This window comes from Colias croceus, chromosome 17 (genome assembly GCF_905220415.1).
Source record: "Colias croceus chromosome 17, ilColCroc2.1".
NCBI classification, from domain to species: Eukaryota; Metazoa; Arthropoda; class Insecta; order Lepidoptera; family Pieridae; genus Colias; species Colias croceus.
The window spans coordinates 4,311,391-4,335,779 of NC_059553.1; the positions used below are offsets into that span (position 1 = coordinate 4,311,391).

Consider the following 24,389-nt stretch of genomic DNA (forward strand, 5'->3'; position numbering starts at 1 on the left):
AAACGAACTATGGAGCCGCCAATATTTTTTAGAAAACTTGCTAGCAGTTATTTAAACAAATCGTACCACCGACCTCTAATTAACAAAGACATGAGAATACCTGTGCATTTTTTATGTCAATGCACGTTAAGTAAAGAGTTTTAAAGTTAGACGACGTTGGAAATCGGAATTGATTAGCACGAGTCGTAGGAGCGTCAGTAAAAGATGATAACCAGTTTCGAACAAGTCACGCTTAGTTAAGTAGACCGGCGCAGATGGTTAGAAACGATTCTATCAACAGTTGTTTATAATTTCTTTGGTTTAAGGTATTGTACTGATAAAAAACTACTTACGGCATTGTGTTCAGCTTCATATATGTATCCAATGGCAAGGTATCCAAACTATTATTTACGTTTGAATGAGACAATCTTCGGGCTGTTCGCATCCAACTTCCCCTTTGTCGTCTAAAACCTTTATCATTTGTTAAGAGCTGTAGATGTCGTTTAACAATATCATGCCATTTCCATTTCACTGTAGCAGGTGAATCGCTGGCCGCATCCTCTTTACAAATTTGCAAACCATCGCTAAATCTTCTCATGTTTTGTAAATAAATTTCATTAGATTTAGGAGGCAGGCTTCTTCTTCTTTCATCAGGTATAATTCCTGAACTTTGGGAATTTTGTTCCGCAATCCATTTCGATATGAAATCGTTTTTATCACAGACATGCGTTATCACTGGTTCTTCTTTATGAGGTGGAATCCAATCCAGACTCACCCACTGACTAGATTTCGGCTTAGATTTAAATATTACATCTACTTCATCATCACAGTCCGAAGACCCGATGGAACAAACCGAAGTTTTTTTTCTTCGAAAACGAGAACGAATGATTGGTTTTGTAGCTAACAGAGGATCCGCATTTATAGGTTCTAAATTATCCTCTTTTTTATCATCCTGTAAACTCTTATTTATTGATTCGATATTTGCGTAAGAGTTTTCGGAGCACGAGGAATCTACACTAAACCTACTTCTTTGCAGAGGCCTGAATTTTGTCATTGCTATATCTTCATGGCAATTATCAAGCCCGCAACTAATTTCGCGCTCGCTGGTCAATGAAATTCTCCTTTCATTTGATTTTTCATTTTCCATCTCTATTATTTTAGCCATACTAGGATAAGCAGAATCTGTAGATTTCGTTATTTTTTGGTCATTATTTCCATCAGTATCTTCATTATTCGTTGAAAATAAATTATTATCATTAAATTCTATTATTCTAGTTATTTTCTGTGGCACTTCATTTTCCATGTCTTTGGATACTGGTAAAGGTAAATGATTATCTTTAAATTCGATTATCCTCGTTATCCTTTGAGTAGGCTCCACATCCTTGTCGTTATTACATTTTTCGTTATTTAAATTATCTAGATCTATTATTCTTGTAATTCTTTGAGTTATGTTTTCTGTCTCTGATTCGGAATAACTAGGCCTTTTTAAACAATCTTTTTCCATCATAGCTTTGTTACACAACATATTATTTGTTGAATTCATAAATGACATATTATCTTTTTTCCAACATGCATCATTCATATTTGAATTATCAAATATTACCTTTTTTTCTTCTAAAGAATTATGTCGGCTTTTTGCCTTCTGTAATGCACTTTCAGATAGAAAAACACAAGGCACTTCCACTTGCATGGATAATTTTCGTTGTCTAGTAGTGTTTTCCTTTTCTTGATTAACATCATTGTCTATATTTTCCGGCAAACTCGTATGGGGTAAAATAATAGGGGTACCAGCTACCATGCGTAAAAAGTCTGTAACAGCAGCTATGTGTGCCCCGGTGACAACACCTTGTAATTTAACACCGGATACCTGGTGAGGTACAAGTTGGTTATCACGCATACACCATACAACGGGCAGAGCCCCTTCAGACACCATCGTCGGGTTAAATAATAAAGAAATTACTCTCCCTATTTGTTAAAATAGTCTCGATTATTTGTCACAAAATATTTATTACAATTCACTGTTGTGCTTCCGGGCTACATCCCACACTTTTAAAAGAAAACAAGTTTAAATATTCAAATACACTAGTTAGTCGTCTAAAGGGCGACATAGCGCGTTGCGACGCGAGTGTGAGCGGCGCTGAGCGCGGTTTTCATGCGCGTCCGGTCGCGGCGGAGGTCGCGAGAGATAAGACGGTGAGAGTCGCACGCGCACCGCCGCAGCCCGCGCACGCCCCGCTACCTTACGACCATCTTTTCTGATCATACATCAACTTCCATCTGATGCACTCCTCGGGCGAATTATGTAACGGTATTGGTAACCTATTAAGCGCTTCGAAATATTTTAACTCATGTTTTAAACTTATATTTGTTTGGTTAAAATAGACGTGAGGAACAGAAGCTAAAAAAAGCAAGTACTAGAAAGTAATACTTAATTTTTAAACAATGTAAATACGCGCAGAGTTAAAAATATACCAGAAGTGTTGCTATGTTACGTTATGCACAAATTTTCTATATTTGCATAAAATATGCAAGTACACCAATTCATGATCTGCATTACAGACGTAACAACCACAAAGCAAAATTTGTAAAACAATCGTCAACCGCGGACATCGTTTATTGCTACTGAACGATTAATAGAATTTTGTATTCTACGCACTCTCTATGTAAATTAAATAAGTTACACTTCTAATACAGTCATAGGTATAACTTGCAATTTTACTTTAAAAAGATTTATAACAAACTCAAGAGGAGTAGATAATAAGACATCTCAGTCCGAGTTAGGTCATCCCGTCACAAACAGTTAGGTTTCTTTGTGTAGGCCCTATTGGTGTCAGGGCAGTCCATCAAGTCGCTGTCGAGATGAAAGCGCAATTCAATAAATTTATGCACCTCTTTCTTTAACCTATCTGTAATGGCAATGCCCAGCCAATAATTAACACTGCAGTTACTTTTGCCTTCAGAAATAATATTTATAATGCTTTGTTCACAATAAGAGCGTTTAAATAAGTGCAAAGAATGCTTGATGATAATTGATAATATCTAATCAGTAAACTGTTGGTTTAAGTGCATGTATCTAAGAATCAGCTTCAATTAGCTTTAACAGCAATTAAGAACGGAATAACAAGAATTACGTAGTGTAGAAATAAAACCTAACTTTATGCACGAATGCCATTCAACAGTTAGGATTGGCGCCGGGGCACCTTAGGATGCACAACTCGTAACTGACACAAACAAATCAGATACTAATTATCCGAACACTTAATGAACCTTATAGGAACATCCAACTATTATGATTGAAGGCTTAATGTATAATTTCAATAACAAAACGTAAGCAATTGTCTAATTACGTACTCTTTTTGCTTCTAATAAGATCAATTGTAGGAGGTCGTAACAGCTAAGAAGTGTTGGATAATTTGTAACAGGTTCGATTCTCGTATTTTAATCATTAACGAAACAAATTATCATTGTACATAATAAGTTCATTATCCAATTCGGATTCAAAATAATATAAAAAAGCTTTACTTTGATACATCGTGAATGAATTAAGCTGACGTAAAACAAAAACTACGTACGTTTATGATAAACGAACGTTCACGTACTTTGATATTATTGTCTTAATTAGGTATTACTTGCACACACACTTTACACTGCACTTAAATGCTTTAAAATATATTTTGGAAATTTTTTTATAGAGCAAACCTTAAGTACAAAGGATAGTATAAGACAAAGACTTTTAACACATGAATTCTAACTGAAAGGTAGGAAGGAGGCACTTGAGGCAATATCGTCGTTCGGATGGAATCAGATCAAGTGTTGGCAGATAACCTTCGTGAAAATCCGTCACTTAGGTTAACTCCTTACTGTGAGGCTGTATAGGAAAAATAAAAGTTTTTTTTTTATACATTATACTTGGTCTTGGCGATGATTGTCGTAATACTAATTAGGTGACTTGAACATTTGAAACAACGGATCTAGCGTCACGCGTAGATACACACAACACAATGTGTAATATCAGTGACGACAACGACGTCACCGTACGGCCTCAGAGATGTGATAACGAGCAAAAGCGTTTCGAAGAACAACTTTCTGTTTAGCGGAACTTTGGGGTGGCCCGCCGGCAGGAAAATGCACTCCCAAAAAATTGTACGTCATGGTGTTATTGAATTGATATTATATATTCTCTTTTTTTGGGTTTACATAATTTATTTGAAAAGACATTAGTAATTACCTTTTCTTCTTCTATGACGGAATAAATTACGTAAATGTTCGTTGAACTAAATTAATTGAGTAGTCTGTGTTGATGTAAACTATTTCGAAAGATATATTTGTTTGTACATAATATTTAAAAAAAATACTAGAGATATTGTGATTTGCTGTAGGTATATGCTACAGAAACTTGGATTAAGGATAAAGATATTTTTGCCCGGTATCGCACTGTAACAAAGCCGTAGGCTGCTCATACGACTTACAGCCTATGGTAACTTTTATATCAAGTTATATAAACCTTGAAATCGAACAAAAGAATTTTCCAATAATCTTAGAATCGTGCCATAAAATTACAGAATATTCTTCATTGATGGAAAAATTCTACATTTTTCTCTCGATTCCATTTAATTTATTATAAATTATAATTCGTAGTTTCTATACATTATTACGGCAATTACTGTGATGTGTAACGTCATAAATAAATTTAAGATTGTTCATCGAATACCTACTTACAGCTTACCTAACTACGCAATTATTTCTTCTATGATACATGTCTATCATTTCTTAGATTTTTATTATAGACTAGCTTCCGCCCGCGACTCCGTCCGCGCGGATGTCGGTCTTCGCGTGGAAGGGGTATTTCTCCATTTTGAGTACCTCTGACAATAACATCTTATAAATATCTATTGGACCCAATTCCCAAATACGGCTAGACCTATAATAATACGCAACGTGTGTTCGCGGTTCTACGGAACAACGTCTATGGATAAAACTGAAAAATTAAGATTATTTTTTATCTACGTATTTTTCCAGGATAAAAAGTATCCTATTTTACGCCCAGGATAATAAGGTATAATTATACCAAGTTTCATCGAAATCGAACCGCTAGTTTTCACGTGATGCCTTCACATACAGACAGACAGACAGACAGACAAAAAATTTTTTAATCACATATTTGGGTTTGGTATCGATCCAGTAACACCCCCTGCTATTGATTTTTTCAATATTTTCAATGTACAGAATTGACCCTTCTACAGATTTATTATATGTATAGATAATTGTATTACAAAGGTCACGTCATTTTATTGTAAAATATTAAAATCAGGTCAACAGATTTAACAAATTTTAGGGTCAAGTAACGTTAACGGACCAAATATGTTCAATTGTTATTGGTGCTTATCTTTGTACCAGTTAAAAACTCGGCTTACCAAATGCAGTGCAAGCTACTGTGACTAAAGATTGACTAAGTAATTTGATGTTATATCGATTTTTGAACTTTTCTTAAAGTTTCCTTTATATTTCAGTATTTAGGTATTTAATTTTGTGTAAAATTATTATTGAGTGTTGAATTTCAATAATATAGTTATTTTGGAGGAATGTATCGATATCTGATCTGGATCTTGTGTATTCTGTTAAATCCTTTAATTTTGGTATAAACATTACAAAATATAAATATGTGCTATAAATTCTAGATATTAAAAGCTTCGTGTTTAAGTAGGTATTATATGATGTACATATATTCAAACACCAGTTTCTTCGAATACGGTAGGTAAACTTACGGACAAGGATCAATGTTAAGTAGTTCTTTGAAACCCACGTCAAGTTACTTCTTAAAACCATGGCCATAATTTTACGCATAAGGAAAATCCTAATCGCATATAGCTGATTAAACTGTTCAAGTTCGAGTTATCGGAAATTAATTTGGCAATAATCATACGTGAACTTGACCGTGCCAAATTGGGCAGGCATTGTATGTGCATCGAGAGTGCAACACAAAGGGTGCTGTTAAACATAATTGGCTGATAGAAATTACTTGTCAGCACAACAACGATGCTTTGAGTGGTTGTCAGTGCATATTTATGTCAGCCAATGCTAGCACAGTAATTTCGTGGAAACAGTCAACGCCGAGACATTGGCGCCACGACTCGGCGCCTCACCGACCAATACACGACGCTCACTTTTTCTCAACATTAATCGCACATACCTTTAATAAGTGGTATCACTATCTATCGAAGATAAGAAAATGTTATTGATTGTTTTTTGTTTGTCATTTACTTCCTGGTGGAGCTTTAACTGCGCTTCTGTGCAGGCGTTTCGTAAGACAATAGCGATACATATAAAGTACTAACAAAGGAAAGAAATAACAGAAACATACTAAACTTATTTAATAGATGGTGTTGATATATGTTTATAGATACCTATTGCTTGTCGTAATATTTAACCACTGTTGTTTTTAGATGACAACTTTTATATCCATAGCAGTTTAATATTTTACGTATCTCCTCATAAAACCTATACACCAATCAGATAAAGAACATAAAAGCCAAACGGCGACATTACATAGGGGTGCCGAAAAGGGAAGAGGGAACGTCGATATCGGAACAAAGAGTAAAGGGTGCATTCACCTCGCTCCACCACACCTAGCAGCATGAAGTACCCTTTACAAAACAAAGACTGCAATGGAACCAGGTTAAGCGTTAGGAGGAAACTTTAGCATGAAAAATTTAATAATTACGGTATAAATGAAACTGTTCAATATTTACAACGTACTTGGAAGCTATTAAACAACATACCAATACGATGAACTCAATTGTAATTAATATGTACAGACAGTAAGTCGCCAATACATAACATGTGTATTAGCGTTATTTATTACAAGAATTTAAAAGCATTTCAATATTCATTTACATAACATCAAGGAAATGTATCATAATAAAAAAAGCTTACGAATAAGAACCATTTCTTTATAAGTTGAATTAAATTATACAGTATATATATGCATTTTACTTAAAAACATATTCTTATTATGTAAGATTACTGTGTACTAAGTAAAGCTGGCTACTGACGAAGCGGTAATCGATTAATTTTGTTTCCATATCGGAGATTAACCATGAATTTCATGAGGAATAACACCGCATAAAAATCAATTTAGGTGGTTGGTATTATAATATGTATGAATCATTTATTAGGTAACTACTGTAGACGTAGAGCTACTACAGTTTTCACGATTATTATTTTATTATTTAAAATCAAGTAACAAGCCTTCATAAACCAAGCATTAATAATAATTAATAGAAGGTAATAAAGATATATTATCTTTATTTAAATAATTATCCTGTTCAGCGAATGCGTTAAAGTAACTCGATACCGTTTGGGAAATTTTATACGACATTTTCACATGCTAGGTTTTTCCTCTTATCAATTAACAGAACAACCTTACAAGTGCTACCTACTACTACATACATAACATGGCGTATAAAATGTCGCAACAATAATAGGTCCTACGCAAATAAATCGGCGTCAAGCGGAAAGCAAACGCACCGTTGGAAATGCAATGTTATCAGCTAATGAAAACATTTAAATATAATGTGCAATGAAAATTAATAACGGCATAATATGCAACTCAATTTGCCTGTCTCAACATTCTCGAAGTACGTCAATCTGCTGATTACGGTTTAAGCGCGTTCTAGACGCGAACGTAGAAAGTTGCGTCGCGACTGGTCGGCGCCTGCGCATGTCCTGCGATCCGCATTTTCCAGCGCTCAAAACGACTAAAAAGTACAAAATGCACCTTAGCGATAAACAAAGTATATCGCAATGCCCTTAGGAGATAGATAGGAGAGAAAATAGACAATTATAGCACACATTGAAGCTATCTGCGCTAAGAATAAACGGCTAATGAATAGTTTGTTGCACCCGATCGACGCTGTTACATAAAACACGGATTGACCGCGCGTTTAGCTTTTAATCTAAAAATAAACATAAAAGTTTATTTGAAATAATTCTAGTTTACCTTGCGGTTTGCGCTCGTCGTATAGGTAGACCTAATCTTCATTAGTGTTAATTACTCAGTGAGGAATATATTTAACGGAAATTAATTGTTTGTACATAAAGATACGTACCTATTCATAAACTGAAAATTTGTACGCGATGTGTGTGATTTTAATTTATGCATTGATAACAGAACTCATTAACCTAAATGAGGAAAATCGATGGAATTCAAATACCCTTAGATTGAAAACTACACATTTGTGTCGGCGCGTCGTTTCATATACATTATCTGCTATATCTGATCTGTGATAATAGCTTTATAATTAGAGAAAGAAGTGTTATCATAGATAATGTCGGTCCCGGACTTCCTTTGAAGAGCAACATTACTATGGCCTCTTTTACGTCACTAGATCTGCCCTCCTTTAACTAGAAAGCCGTTAAGCCAACGAAGTGAGTTTCGAGTAAATGACGAAAAACACGGAAATCGTTATTTCGTAAAAATTAAGACACTTAGAATAATTATTGAGAGATACATCGATCGACATTTAATTATATTATATATAAATAATAGTTTTTAACCAGACACTGTTATAATTTATTTTTTAATTCACTTTTTCTCGTTTAGCTCAGCATATTATCTGAAAAATTTAACTTTTTTCTGGACAAGACGGCCGTTAACATACCATAGCGACTTTTTAGCTAAGTAATATAGTATTTTTATTTTAATTTTGCGATTTTTTTTAATTTATTAATAAAATGCTTACCTAAAACGTCGTTAAGCTACTATACCTGCTTTTAAACTATGAATTTCGGTTTAATTTATATTTCAATAACTTTATAATCAGCGGTTAAGGGCTTTTGGATGCTTTTGTACTACGATTCGAATAGTTGTACTAAATTTTAACCTTACTTATGTTAAAAATTTGCAACTGTCTGAGGCTTTGCTCTCGGGAATTACATCCCCTAGGTCAACCAATGGATAGGAAAAGGATCAAAAGCTTTTAGGTTTAAGTTTTTGATCAAATTATTAATTATATTTCATTACAGAGGCTCATTAAGGGGTTAAGATTGAAATAAATCGTCTCGCTTTTCTTTTTGGAACCGTATTTTCATTTAGAATTGCAATTATAACGTTATTTTAATATTATAAGCCATCACACAAGTCACGGATATGTGAGTACAAATAAGAAAACAAACAATGTGCTTAAACAAATCGTTTTCTGAAAAAATATTAAGACTTGTGCACGAGGCTTTTGAAAAAAAATCTGGTTTCAATAGGGCTTCAAGCTCTTACATGTGGGATTCTCTTAATAATTAATGTTGAACCGCTTATCAAATGATTAGAACTTTAGAAGACTCTTTCATCCACATTCAGAAAATTACAGAACATACGGTTCCAAAAAGAATATTATACCAGAATATGTGGAAAATAGCAGGAGGTAGAAAAAAAAAACTTTTATTTGCTACCATGTAAAAAAATACAAATCTTTATAATCTAATATAAAGAAAAGAAAAAATAGAAATAGTGGCAAAATGGACTCCCCGCCAGCGGGTCAAAGGTAGTATACTCATAACAATTTTTGTATCACCATCTCTAGTACATTGCTTGACAGTCGATTACTAATTCCACCCAAGGGGTAAATTATATCATTAATAAATAGTACAGACTGTCTATAATTCTATATCCTTTTTCGTAACTTTGACTTGTTATATTTTCCGTAATTTAGCTGCTAGATTGTATAAAACTTAGTAAACCTGATCAGAAACAATACGTCTTGTAAAAGAAAATCAAAAGCAATCGGTACTCTGCTTAGGAGCGATAACATTACAGCATCACACTCATCCCCAAAACGGATGTATCACCAGAATCTGATAACTGCCTTTTAGCTACAAAATAAGGCTTAGCTGCCTTTTAGCTAAGCAAAAAAGTGTAATTAGAATTTTTCCTAAATAAATTTACTTAACTAAAAAAGCGTTAAGGGCGAGTAACTGCAAATAAGGTAAGGATTTCCATTGGAATCGTTATATGAAAGCATATCACAAAGCAGTTATAGTCAGTTTGCGTCCCTATAGTCAAGTATAATCTGATGACGTGCCTTTAGTCAAGTAAAAAGCTAAAAAAATATTATTAAATTTGGCAGTTAAGGTACTTTAAAGGAAATTTAGCGAAGTAGTGTTGGTAAGACGCTTTTAAGTTATGGAATCGCCGAAAATTGTGTTACTTAACGGCTCACAATATTTTCGTATCTCTTTATCTATTAATGCTAGAGACATGATTCTTAGACAGAAAGATAGAGAATTTTGAACTTTGTCACCCTACATTTAAAACTGAAAATTGACCATTTGAGGGTTAACGGCTTTTTAGTTAAAGGACGGCAGAGATATATCTAGATAAATTCCAAGTAGAAATTTATTTATTTGCACTGAAACTTAATTCTGTTATTATTTTTAGCTTTTGTATAATTGATAGTATTTAAAATAAATTAATAAATTATATTTTTACATAAAGGCAGGACAATACTCTGACGAAATACATTAAAAAACACAAAAGCTCTGTACAAACCCCATTTCAGGCATAACAAAGAAGCACACTGAGGTGATTAAACGAATGAAGAGCCTTAACCTACATTTGATAATGATTACAAAGGTATGTCACGGAGTAGCTGAAAACTGTTTGGATAATGAAGGTGTATAAACAATCACGAGCCGCGGAGTCGAGGTGGCGGGTCGATGAACGACCTAGCGGCCTGCCATGGGACACCAAAGACGCGAATATGGTATCATACGTGACGTAGAAACACGTAATAAACGCGTAAGCTTTACCATTTCAATGCCGCTGTATTTTTTAGCTTAATAGTGATTGACATTTGTTAAATCTGAATATTTTAATTAGTCGATTATTTGATGGAAGTAATAAATCATAACTTTCAACTAAATGGCAATTAATAACGGATTTTGTAAAATTGACAATAAGTTACTACGTAGTATCTATTAGTATCTATCAATCGTTCGTCATGAATTCTTTAAAAAGGGTCGATATTTATGCTTTATTTTTTCTATAGGTATAGATATTATAGGATAGGCTCTAGATATTTTTATTATACATTATTGCAATGAATGCAAGAAATGTATTTAGTAGAGTTTTGAGTTTAATAGGATTATACAGATGAGAAAACGAATAATACATCACATTACAAGTTAATATTTATAGAGCAGTAATTTTATGAAACATTGTATCCTCGCAGTGAACACGAGAGTTGAGTTTCGAATGGTACAATAGAGCACCACAGCACTTGCACTTGTTGATAGCTCAGACGGCATACCGGACACGTCAATTACCAATATCTAAGCAATAACAATTACTCACGCGCGAGTGCTCGCTACATATACCAGTTTCGGTTTTGCAAAACTCTCACTTACGTATGTCGCATTCGCATCTCGCGCATGCTACGCTTCATTACCAATAAATTGGCAGGTAGCAAAAAATATTATTTTCTCTGTTCGTTCGTCGACGTTTCTAATAATCAAATCTAGGCCAGCGGAAATTTACGAGCCGGCCAATTCACTGAAAGCCTTTTACATCACTCCTCCGCGATGGACATTCGCGGTACCAGGATCCGACCTGCACGAGACGTGCGTCAATTGCCGAGGGTTTTTTTTACATTATTTTTAAGCTGACAACGATTATAAGTTCATTAATTGGCAGTGCAACGTCAGATACGATTTAATTCCAATACGTAATTAGGATTAGCAACTAACATAACATGACATTAGAAGACAGTGAAAATGCCGTGAATGACAGGCGCATTGGAGATTGTAGCGCAGATAGATATTATATCAAAGCAAAAAATTAAAACTGGGAACAAGAGAAAGTATTCATAAAACCGCACAGTGAAAACATTTCATTAAAAATTAATCGATAATAATTTGCGTGGGCGCGCATAGTGCGGTGCAGTGATAATTGAAAGTGCCATCACTTGCAGCTTCTGAGAATGTACCAAAAATATTTTTCCACGTCGGTTTTGTAAATTTGACGACGACGTTGAACATTTTTATTGAATGTAAAGAGTTTAAAAAATGTATTTTAAGAAAAAGGATAGTTTAAAAAATAGAAGGACCTCTTTTAGTTTTTATCAATAAATACGATACAAATTACGATATGTTTTGATTTGAACATTTTATTACGTTAAAAGTTGTTGTTGTTGTTTTAGCCGTCCACTGCTGGACAAAGGCCTCCCTCAAGGATAAAAGTTACTCTATAATAAAAACTGGAATCATATTTTGACAAATGCTATGTGTTTGGATAGTTGTCTTACACTACATACTAAGTGATCACGACAGCCTTGCCTGTCCCATTATACCTAGAACAAAATAAACATTGCTCGGATAAGACTAGGGGTTTTACCTAAGGCACGCGCGCTATGCGAAAACAATCGTTAAATTAACTGGAATCCCAGGTCAGTTGCAGTTCACAACGTGCTTGTTTCAGTTTCGACACATCTGGACACTTTCTAAAGAAACTGCAACAACTAATAACTGTGGCAAGACGCGGCCTTCCACTGGAAGCATGCGATAATAAGGTATAATTGCACGCTACCTCTGTGCCTATATTTAGAAGCAAATACTCTGGATCTAGCTGCGCATGCGACTCGTTCAATTACGTAAAGCGGTTAAGCCATTTCTAATCTAAAAATAATCGTAGGCTGTAGTCATTGGCGCCACTGGGATCGTGTGTGAAAGTAATGACAATTAGATATATTAATGCCATCCTATAAAGTAATTAAATTAAGTGTCTTTATCTTAATTAAGCGTCTATATTATACATTTCCAATTACAAAACAGCCAATTTGATTAAATTATATTACTTCTAGTGCTTATACTATAATAACTAACTTCAAACAATGTTAAATAATTACATTGTTGCTATTATATCACCCGATGAACACATCGGGTGATATACAACATTCAACGGGTTGGACCGATTTCATTAGAACATCATTTCATTAGACACTATGAAAATCTCTAAATATTCATAACATATCTACTGATTGTAAAAGGGATAGCCGATATTCATATTATACCTACTCATAGGTACAGACATGATGAAATTTGTGGGAAAACATTCCTACAATTAAGTCATAGGCGCTAATAGCGGCCTGCAACATTCATAAACGCTGCTTTTGAATAATCATTTGCAAGAACAACTTCCAAGTCTCATTATAAATTAATTACGTGATAAAAAAAACAGGCATTAGAAACTTCTAGTCGACATCGTGGATCGCGGTTGATATTAATATTACCGCAAAACATCCGTGTAGCGAGCTAATACATCAGCGGCGCCAGGGTAGCTAATCGCTCGTCTGCGCGTGCTATGCGTTTTTCCTCTACACTTAAGGAAGGGAAGCTATAATTTCTTTGGCGACGGGGTGGACCGATTTTATTGGCTAAAACAACATTCTTGGGTGCACCCAATATAAAACCGTATGCGTAACTTCATTTCAACATTCCAATGTAATTATAATATAACTAGAAAATATGCCTATGATTCTAGGAATTTGACGGCTGAAATAGTTACAGCGTCTGTAATTTATTATGTAAATATTACAACACTTTGACAAGAATGTTTTGTAATAAAATAAGCTTTAAAAAAATTGAAAATATTGAAGCCTTAATACGTGTGTACGTATAACAACAATCCGAAGACAAACAACAATTAACACAGTGAATCTTGTTTTCTTAACAATCTTTGGGTCTAACCCAATTTCAACAGATTTAACCGATCACTTTCTGTGACGGATTTCAATATAACTAGCGTGTAAGCGTGAAGATGCAGTTTGTTCAGTGCTACGTGTGAAGATGTGCGTCGCGCGTCCGTACGACACTTCGCTTACAATGACCCTAATTGAACGTGATCTCGGCCACTGCTCTCTCTTAGATCAAACTTGGAGGGCCTAGAGCCCCACTTATCGGTGAGCATCATCCGCCCTGTCGCGTGAATAGCCATGTATGACTTATGCAATAAGGCAACGACCGCTACTTATATGTTACAAGTGTAAGGGGATCGTATAGGGCAAAGTTTGCGTAGACAACAGACATAAAAAGTATGTAATATTACAGAAATTATGAAGATACATACAAATAGAAAAAGTCGCACACGCTTTTGATCTTTTTCACTGTTATTCTGTCGAATGCTTTGTGAAAGGTCCAGCGCATTATACATTCAAATCAATTCTATTACGTAAGGGATATTGAATAAACAGCACATAAAATCAATATAAAACACGAATTCCTTCATTTTTACATTAATTTTATTACAATCGAGATTCCTGTCGTTAATTTTGCGTCAATTTGCAGGGTTATCTAATTTATTACTTTTAAATTAATATTTATGTGCCTACAGTAGCACGGTTAAGAAAAATATTTAAGAAAAATTTGCGTAGTGGTATATTGGAATCATGCAAACAGTGGGCGCGTTAAAACCACAATTTATGTTAACACAGTGTAGGTTTACAAGCTGTACAACGGATCGTTAGGGACGGCACCGGGGCGCTGAACTCGCATCCTGTCTCGTCTCCTCTAGAGATGTCGGCCGGCAATCTTTACTAGGAAATGCAAGTTTTTAGAAGCCGTTAGTGGCTCAACCATCATCTGTCAGGTCAATTGGCCCGTGCCATTTTAGCTTAAGGCTGCTTGTGGATGTTTAAAGCCTCTGGCTGATACCAACTAAAAGAATCCCGAAAATACTAGGTCGTACTTACTGGCAAATAAGACAGTTTGTAACAATAAATGTAAACTGCCTGTCCCTAATCCAGCCTATGTGTTACGATCTAAATTTATGTAGGTTTAAAAGATGATATTTTTGTAAACCTAGATTTAAAATATAGGCTCATAAAAATAACGCTCAACTATATGGTTTTTATTACACATAAAGTATAACTGCAATGCAACGAGGCTATAAGCAGACTATTGTCTAGACTTTAGAATTACCATCTCAAGCACGTGTACTTTTCTCGGTTTATTTTATGAATTGCATTGCGTTTATGTCAGTAGCCAGTACAAACGATTGTTTGTTCGTAATAAGTATGTCAACATTTATCTCATGACAAACTATTTCTGGCTATCGAAAATTATGCAGCACATTAGTTTATAGGACAAGATATGGATTACATTAGCATAATCTGCGGGTGATAATCTTTAATTAGACCCTCATACTCGAATGATATTTCTAGGACATGTTTACAGGCTAGCGATTCGCAGGCAAATATAGTAACATTAAGATAACCATGGATATTGAGATTGAGGTTTTAAAAAGCCACCTTGTATGCATGAATCTAATAATTTCTATTAGCCTCACATTTTTCACACTCGCTATCATCATAAAGAACATTATTGTGGATCCCTCAGGAATAAATTAGTAATATCTGTCTAGTCACACGTCTGTGATATTATTATATTTATAATACGTACATACTATTTTAATATAGTATGTATATTACCTACATATATATCTTATACAAATGTACATGTTAGGTTTCATACAGCAATAACTATGCATTATGATCATTTTGTGTAACCTCGCGCTAGTTTAAGAAACGTTAAAAATATAGGTAATATACATTCCGAGTTATATAAAACGCTACCTTTATATAAGATGCATTAGACTCATTATTCATATCCATAAAAGCCTTATCATCTTTATAATTAATACGAATTTGTAAGTAATTTCAACGTTAGATTACGTTTACAATTGGACGATGATTTTACATCCTTATTAAACATAGGTATTTTGACGACTCTATCGTAGGCACTTTGTCAAGATTTCCTTTTCATTTTCTTTCATATAAGAACATGGACATTTCTAACGGTGGTTATTCATTAGAATTCCTCAGAAACTAGTAATTCCATTAAGTACGTCACGTCCGTCCGTTTGCCGACGTTCACCGTTTGAATATTGTCTTTTATGGTTGACGCACACAGCAACAAACCACCGGAACTGCGTCGCATCATCAGCTCCAAGTTTATGTGATTTCGCCAGCTTCAGATATGCTTTGGAAACAACTGTTAAGATTTGCATTTTGTGGTAGTTTATCCTACGCGTAGCAGAGAATAGAGTAATCGTCAAATAAAATCCGCAGGTTAATTAATTGGGTCATCGAAAGTCATTGCATTCACACTCATACATTATAATAATTAATTTCGAAAAAATCTACTTATGTGTGAAGTCAGACGGACAAACATATGAACAACATGTAGTAAAAGATATTTAAGACAAAGATTATAAATCACTTCATTGTATCAGTACATTATTCCTGAGATACATATATTTTCCTAGTACAATGGTATTAATAGTAATACTCAAACACAATACTCGTACAAAGTATCGTTGCCGATTGTGATGGAACTTGAGTGATTCACCGAATTGACAGACTTCCTGCCACTTCACTAGTATACACAAGTTATGAACAAACATGGAAATTGTTTTATATTCCTCCTTAAAATAAATTCTCATGTTTATTAAGGTTTAATTTAAATCGTTCAACTATACATAATATATCTACATATAATAAAGGCTGAACACTGAACATTTCTTTTAATTAATTCTTTATTCAAATTAACTTTTACAGGGTTTCAATAAATTTTAATTATTATTCAATAATAATCACTTCTATGAATTTACCACCAGTTCGAAAGTTACTTGTACCGAGAAGGACCAACACGATATTTCGAATGCTAATTTGTAGGGATGCGCCGAATACCGAATACATATTCGGTATTCGGCATATTCGGCATCTTTTTCACTATTCGTATTCGGCCGAATTATTCGGTTTAGGTGCCGAATATATTCGGTATGAGTGTTTCTACTTTCTTGGCTATAGAACTAAATAAATAACTTCATATTATGAATGATTTATGTCATACTAAACTGCACAAGTCAAAGAAATCCTATGAAGAATGTGTTGAACCTAAGGTATAGACTACACTAATATTATAAAGAGGAAAACTTTGTTTGTTTGATTGTAATGAATAGGCTCATAAACTACTGGACCGATTTAAAAAATTCTTTTACCATTCGAAAGCTACATTATCCACGAGTAATATAGGATAGGTTTTATCCCGGAAATTCCACGGGAACGGGAACTATGCGAGTTTTTCTTTAAAACCGCGGGCGGAGCCGCCGGCGGAAAGCTAGTATAAAATAAAACAATCATTACATTTCAAATCAACGTTTATTTTGTAAATTTACATCAACATAATTTAATCATGTTTATTATTAGCACTTAGTTAGTATTTAATATTTATTATACTTTAAATCCTGAAGTCTGAAGACAATGCTTTTAGTCCCAATAGAATATGACACACGAAAAATAACACAATCACACAAATTACACTTAACTTTTGTTTTGTCATCTTGCATTTCATCAAAAAAGTCCCAAGCTCGAGATCTTTCACGTCCGCTCATGTTGCAAACACTAACTTAAAGTAAAAATATAAAACTTTTAAACAATATAAAAATTTTAATATTTTTTTGTTTTAATTTGTAACGTATTCGTGCGATGTTTCAACACAACTGAGACGGCACGGAGTGCGCGGGCGATATACGCGGGTGGCACTGGCAGACGGTGAGGTAAGGCTCGCTCGCCACCGAGCCGGCAGCTACTTGCGAGTTGCGACCCGTTAGAATCCGTTTACGCATCAAAACACATCAAAACATTGAACCGAATAATTCGGCCGAATATTCGGTTCGGTAAGGTTTTAACCGTATAGTATTCGGTATTCGGTTATTCGGTGAAACCACTATTCGGCGCATCTCTACTAATTTTCATAAATATATTATCATATAATAAAGAAAAGAATGGAATAAAGATCAATGTAAAACAATGAACATTTATACATACAACTCTAAGTAAGTATAAATTGATATTGTACATAATATATAATAATATTTTAAGCTCTCTTTTCAACCTTTTTGAATTCAAGTAATTGATTACAATATGTGAGCACTTTTAATTCAAGCGGATTGTGGGTCACTAAGGCTTAATATTACTAAAAATACTGCTAATTCTAGCGATTCGTTTCCGTGTTATCCGAGAAAAATCAGAATAATTATTATTCAATGTCCAAATTATGATTTAAGCGGGTTTTACGTGGAATACCAATAAACGTCTCACTTTCTAGATCATCACTTTCATATCATAATATTGATCCTTTGTAATAAGTCATCAGACAAAGTTAAGAAAAGAGTCAGCGAGAAGAGATTGATAATATGTAACCAGATTCTGGTTACGAAATTAAATCATATGGAAGTTGAAATATCCACCACAAATACCGTTAAACAAGCTACGGTAAGCACTGTAACTCATCTACGTACGCTACACACGAATCCTAAGAAATTCTGCAGATTTAATATTTGCCTAACAATTTGCTTGTTTATCGAGGAAAACGCATCCCTGTAATTCTACCCATATTCAAGAGAATTACGTTAAACATGTAAGACATTATTGTTTAACAGAACCTTACCTAGCTGGCGAAATTTAGAGATTTATAAATTAAACTGAAATAATATACCTACAATTTTTCATTCTGAGCATCACGATGACATATTTATTAAGAGAGGAGAGTTATGATTAACAGCCTATTCCCCTAACGGGACATGGGCTAGATGGAAAAGGTACGCATAAGCCTCATTGATTAACTAGGGCTTCCTGTACAAGAAAATTATTTTTTGCCTCCACCGGGATTTTTAAGTGATATTTAATTGTATATTATACGTAAAGGATCTGTAAGTAGATAAAGAGAAGTAATGAGACACGTATTTTTCGGAGAGTATGGTACAAATTAGGTACGTGTCAAATATTTATTATTTAGTCATTTCACTAAATTCAAATACGATATTTTAGTTAGGCCAGGAGCCCGTTGCAATAAATTTAACTGCATATTACTAAACTTTCCAAATCGATTATGTGACGGATAGCCAAGTACCTATAATTAAATTCCCTTTTCACAGAATTAAATTTGATATCCGTACTTACTCTCATGAATAAAATTACTTACCAACTAAAGGAAAAAGATGAGTTGACCGAGCATTTTATTTAAATTTTAAAAACGTACCTAGGTATATGTTAATAATTGATATTATGCACATGGAATATGTCATTTGTTTATTTATTAATTATTATATTAACGGTGAGTAGCCCAGGAAAATTAACTGCATTACTTTAAAGTAGGATTAACTCTTTGTAGAACATTGTTATTTGGCAAACGTTATATTACCTCTAGATACATATATACATATATTTTATCCGATTCTTTTGAAGTTAGGTAAGCAGTAGCGTGGTAACGTAAATTTTAATTTAGAAGAAACGTTCCATATAAGCGGTTCCACCCAAATCTTTTTCATTTGCTATTAAAATATTGTCATATGACAATATTTCATATTATTAACTTCCTCTTTGGGATTGTTTAAAATGCAGGCTTGATTCTCTCAATAGTCTCAATGCATTTTTCACGCTTTGACCTTACGCAGTGCACGGCGAAATACGATATTTTAATTATTATTTGAAGGCAATCCTGGTATCAATTTACGCGTTGAGGACAAATCGATAGATAATACGCGGAAACAAGTAAAAAGGGAAGATATTTGCACGCCAAAATCACCTTATAGTTTTGTAAATAGGTATTGATTATTATGATTATCCTTTTTGAATATAAAATATTTGTAGTTTTGTCATATTAAGGAGCAATAAGTAATTATTTTATAATAAATATCTGAAACCAAACCAAATTGTCAGAACTAAACCAAATTTAAATGACTACATGGCAGACACCAGCTTTCAAATAAAAAAATATGTATATCAAAATCGGTTCACCCCGTCGAAAGTTAGAGGTAACAAATCCCGAAAAAGAAAATAACACCTAAGACTTTCCTTAAATTATACACATAGTAATGAAGTCAGCATCAGGAATTAAAGAGTTTTGCCAAAATAATGGTTTCAAATAAATTCAATGAAAGTTTAGGAGGAAAATCATAAAAAAACATAACCTAACCGTGTTGTACTACTATTTAATAATACATTTATTGATCAGTACCGGTTCTTATAAAAATATAACGCCTATACAAATAATTATGGCCAAGCGTGCAGACGCAACCGGTGATCGTATAAATGAAAAAGGGCTATGTAATTAGTGTAACTTATATGCGTGTTTTTATAACTAAGCATTAGCAGTTAATTACACTACGAGGATAAGCATTACGAATCTGATCATTACAAGAAATGGTTATGCACATTCCACGTAATTAAAGACTGGTTAAATACTGATATTATCATGAGGCTCTTGCATAATTGAATTTAAAATGAGTATTAAAAACACCATTCCAATTTTAATGTTATTAAATTATAATATAGGAAAATGTAATAAGTTTATCTAAAAATATACAAACTATGTATTGAATTGCGGATAACCGATATTTATTTTGACGAGGTTTATTTCTACATAATTTGGTTATAATTAAACATTAAATCACATAAAAGTGGCTGCTTTATTCAATAAATAAAAAAACCATGCGTATCATGTGCGCTCCATGAATTTAGAATGGATATTTTCGTATCATATTCCTCCTATTAACTATGTTACACGCATTTCGTCAGTCAAATATGCGTGCAATTCAAATGTTTAACATAATGGTTACCTGCCGAGATACAAAGGCAATGACGACAAAGCTTTTCCGTCAGAGCGTATTATCACCAACGGAAGCAATTCGAGGTCGCTCGTGTTTATCGGACACAAACATTAAATATGTTACAAATCATAATTCGTCACGCCGACCAGGCAGTTCCGATGTAAATAAACATCACAATTGTTGTTGAATTACCACGTAATCGTACGATGTATTGGAAATCGATATGTATCTAAAAAAAAATAATAAAAAAATTTCTGGAAACTCGTTCGGCTACCTTTGAAATATGCATTTTTACTATTGATTACAAACATGATTTCTGAAAAAACCCTAATTGCCAAATATCTTACATGATAACTACAACCTTTATTATTTCTTGTTAATACAATCAAGATCCAAAACAAGATAATTATTTTAATTTAAATTCGTACACACTAATTCACTTCATGAAAGCCTTTTCATAGACCTCACATTATTGCATAAACAAATGAAAGAAAGCAAAATTTATTCAAACATGAGGTTTAATAAAGTTTAAAGTGTCATAACCTATTGAGTAGCTTGAATTTGTAGGCGGATTAAAATTCATAGCCAACGAGCTAAAAAGCGTTGGCGCCGGTGGCGAGGCGAGGTAGGTTGACAGGAAAAATTAATTAGCAAACGCGACTACGCTTTGAATATTATATACATTAAAACTAATGTTATGTTCGCAAATTAATTATATTTTTTTCTGTCAAAGTTACTTGTTAAGATTAAAAGATCAGAATTATAGTAAGTAGGTTAAATACAGTCACTCTGCGTTATAAGCTTTCATTTGAAAACAAAATTGGTTTATATATTACTGGTTTGCAATATCATGGAGCTTTCTTACTTTCTGGCTATTTTTAAGATACATAAGTGTATATTTTCTTATGGAAAATATTCATTTAAGATGAGTGAAGGGTTCACATTAGATATCATCAGATCAATTATGAAGCTCAACAATTTATTTTTAGAATCTTTATCATTGATTTGGATTATTATTGTGTTAAATCTACCACCACTCCAGGTGTTTGCAAAGTGTGAAAAGCGAATATCAATTTTATGCACAAAAAGTAAATCGTTATTGTGGGCCACATTGTATTTCATTTATGGTTTCTTAGATGGAATTAACTAACAGTTAATTAAAATACATTCTAAACAATTACATATTATAAGCATAGACAGTTATAAAAAATTTAATAAATGCATGTTAAAAAATAATAATATTTGCCGATTAAACTCAACATGCAGCTAAATCAAATTCTTACTTTCACTACACCTTGTTTACACAGAAAATAAATAGCAATACATTAAAGTGAGCATAACATCATTATTTAAACCATTTCATCTGGGTCATCAGGACAAGATTACAATATTATAAATCCAAATATCCAGTTTGAAGAATTCCAAATCTAGATTTAATTTAAGTGGATTAGAGATATCATAATGATTCTTAGAAACATTCTATGGTATGAAAGTTGTTTGTAATCTAATCAGTATTTGTCACCATCATTGTAGTTACTTTAAATTCATAACTAAAATGAAGTCGGACAATATAATTGAAATCAAGCTTGAGATTTCTCATGTTCATATTTTGGGTACTTATATCGTTAGTTAGTTACTGCATCAAATCATTGATAATTATTGATAGAAGTTTATAACACATATTTATTTTATCGAGATATCTAAAAATCATGTAAATATTTACACTCCTATTATAATTCAACCATCTTCATTATTCGGAGAGAAATCAGTTATAAAAAGGTTCCACAATAATTGGTCTTCATAATTGTTATAAACATGCTACTATTTTCCTGAATAAAGGCACCTCTGTAGGTATGCCAAATTATTCTTTGCAAAACAGTATCAAAACTATAAATAAATATTTGAAGTACTCTATTTGAGTAATCGAGGATTTAATTGTGTAGTGTATTCATATTTTCTTCTGTTAACGATATACCAATGATGTACAATCCAAACTTCATTTTTCACCACTTTCAGTAAGCCACATGATCAATAATGTAATTACAGATATAACTATCTGAATAAATAGATAATAGTAATTCAAATAAGCAGACTATTTTTATAATACATACTTGGAACAAATTCACCTTTCTATTTACATTCACACTATACAGTGTGAATGCATTGTAATGTGTACATACCAGTTATGCTTTCACTTCATATGAATCATGTTTCCTTTTTAATATATACTGATAATGTAGATACACATATATTAAATTAACATAGTAAAATGATTTGTTGGAAAAACCAGATAACAGATCTTGTATCAAAGTAGGTCTCTTCGTATTTGCAATTGATATATAAACTAGTTTATAAAAAAGCTAGTGATAACGTAATAAACATTCGTCTAGTAAAGTATGATGTGTCGTAACCTGTATGTAAACAAATTATTCCTGACATAAAATGTTTGAACAAATGGTTATAAAATCATGTAGAGAGTATGAAATCGCACAGGAACCGCTCACTATTGTAGCGATTGCATAAAAATATTTATATGGCTACTTACGGCTCGGCCTCTATGGACTGCAAACGGGCGACATAGTTCGAGGGAATGTAACCTTCTTGTTTCGTTTTCTTGCTTCTAGCTAACCACCAGTCACCTTGTGTATCATTCAAAATCTCTAAATGCTCCCCTTTTCTAAAACTAAGGTCTTCATCGGTTCTTGCATCGTAATCGTAAAGGGCAACAAATATTCGGGTGGGAACGACCTCGCTAGTATCGGGGCCCTGATTCACCGTTGATCGAATAGGATCTGGCGGTGGAGTTGGCACTGGAGTTTGAAATTGCCTTGGATCTTCTTCGTGGGTATTGACCCGTTCATTTTTGTTTTTAGAATCCTTTTCTCCAGTACTACTAAAACAGTTCCCCATTTTCTCTTTACAAGGTGAGGCTGGTACCACTGGTTTTATGTCAAATCACACACTTGTATGAATCCAAACGAATGTTCAAAACTAATACATCCATTAACATTTTATTATGTCACATTAGAGTCAAAAAATACAAATGGGAAACATTTTTTCAACATAAACAAAGAATACAAAATCCCGACAGGACATAACTATAGGCAGCCATTTTAATATGACATAGACCACAACATAGACAACCATTTTTTTCTGAGTTTAATGTTTCAAAAGTAATAGATTCATTAGTAGATAAATATTTGTTGCAAATATATAAATAAATATTTGAAAGTTAGGTACAAATAAAACAAGTAATTATCTAATTAAAATTTGTTTTAACTTTAAAATAATAAAAACAGTTTTGCTCTAGCGATTATAGCGCCCTCTCGTGTACGTTATAGAACTATTACAATCTTGTGTAGGTTGATACTTCCATTGGTATTCAAAAATATCCATAGATGGCAGTATTACTAATTTTATTAAATTTCGATTGATGAACTGTTTCATAAAGGAGAATGGCGAAACTGGGCCTAACTGTTACAGAAATCATAATATATTTAAAATTCATTATGTTATTTTTAGTAATTCTTGGTAAAATATTTACTTCTGATTCTATGGGAAAATAAATCTTTGAAAAAAAAGATAATGTGTTCACTACCGGCGTCCGGCATTGTTATTTAGATTTCTATGACTACCGGTCTTATCAAGCAGAGATTGTCAGTGTTGTCAGGAGTAAAAAAGTCGAATATATCGATTAATACGAATGAATGTCTATATTTAATTTTTAATTTTATTGAATTCAAATGCTTTATAA

General features: G+C 33.3%; 1 protein-coding gene across 2 annotated transcripts in view; it reads right to left on the reverse strand.

Moving 5' to 3' along the window:
* LOC123698983 (tyrosine-protein kinase Src42A) overlaps nt 1–23,758 on the reverse strand; it is a 51,423-nt gene extending 27,665 nt beyond the window's left edge. Inside the window, exon 1 of one of the 2 annotated variants that reach the window (XM_045645825.1) lies at nt 23,181–23,758. In XM_045645825.1, the coding sequence (XP_045501781.1) occupies nt 23,181–23,545 (365 nt within the window). In that variant the 5' untranslated portion in view covers nt 23,546–23,758. Of the gene's footprint in view, nt 1–332; nt 2,148–23,180 lie in introns of those variants that run through there. The other variant, XM_045645824.1, reaches the window with a different exon arrangement.
* Nucleotides 23,759–24,389: the final 631 nt, after the last annotated feature.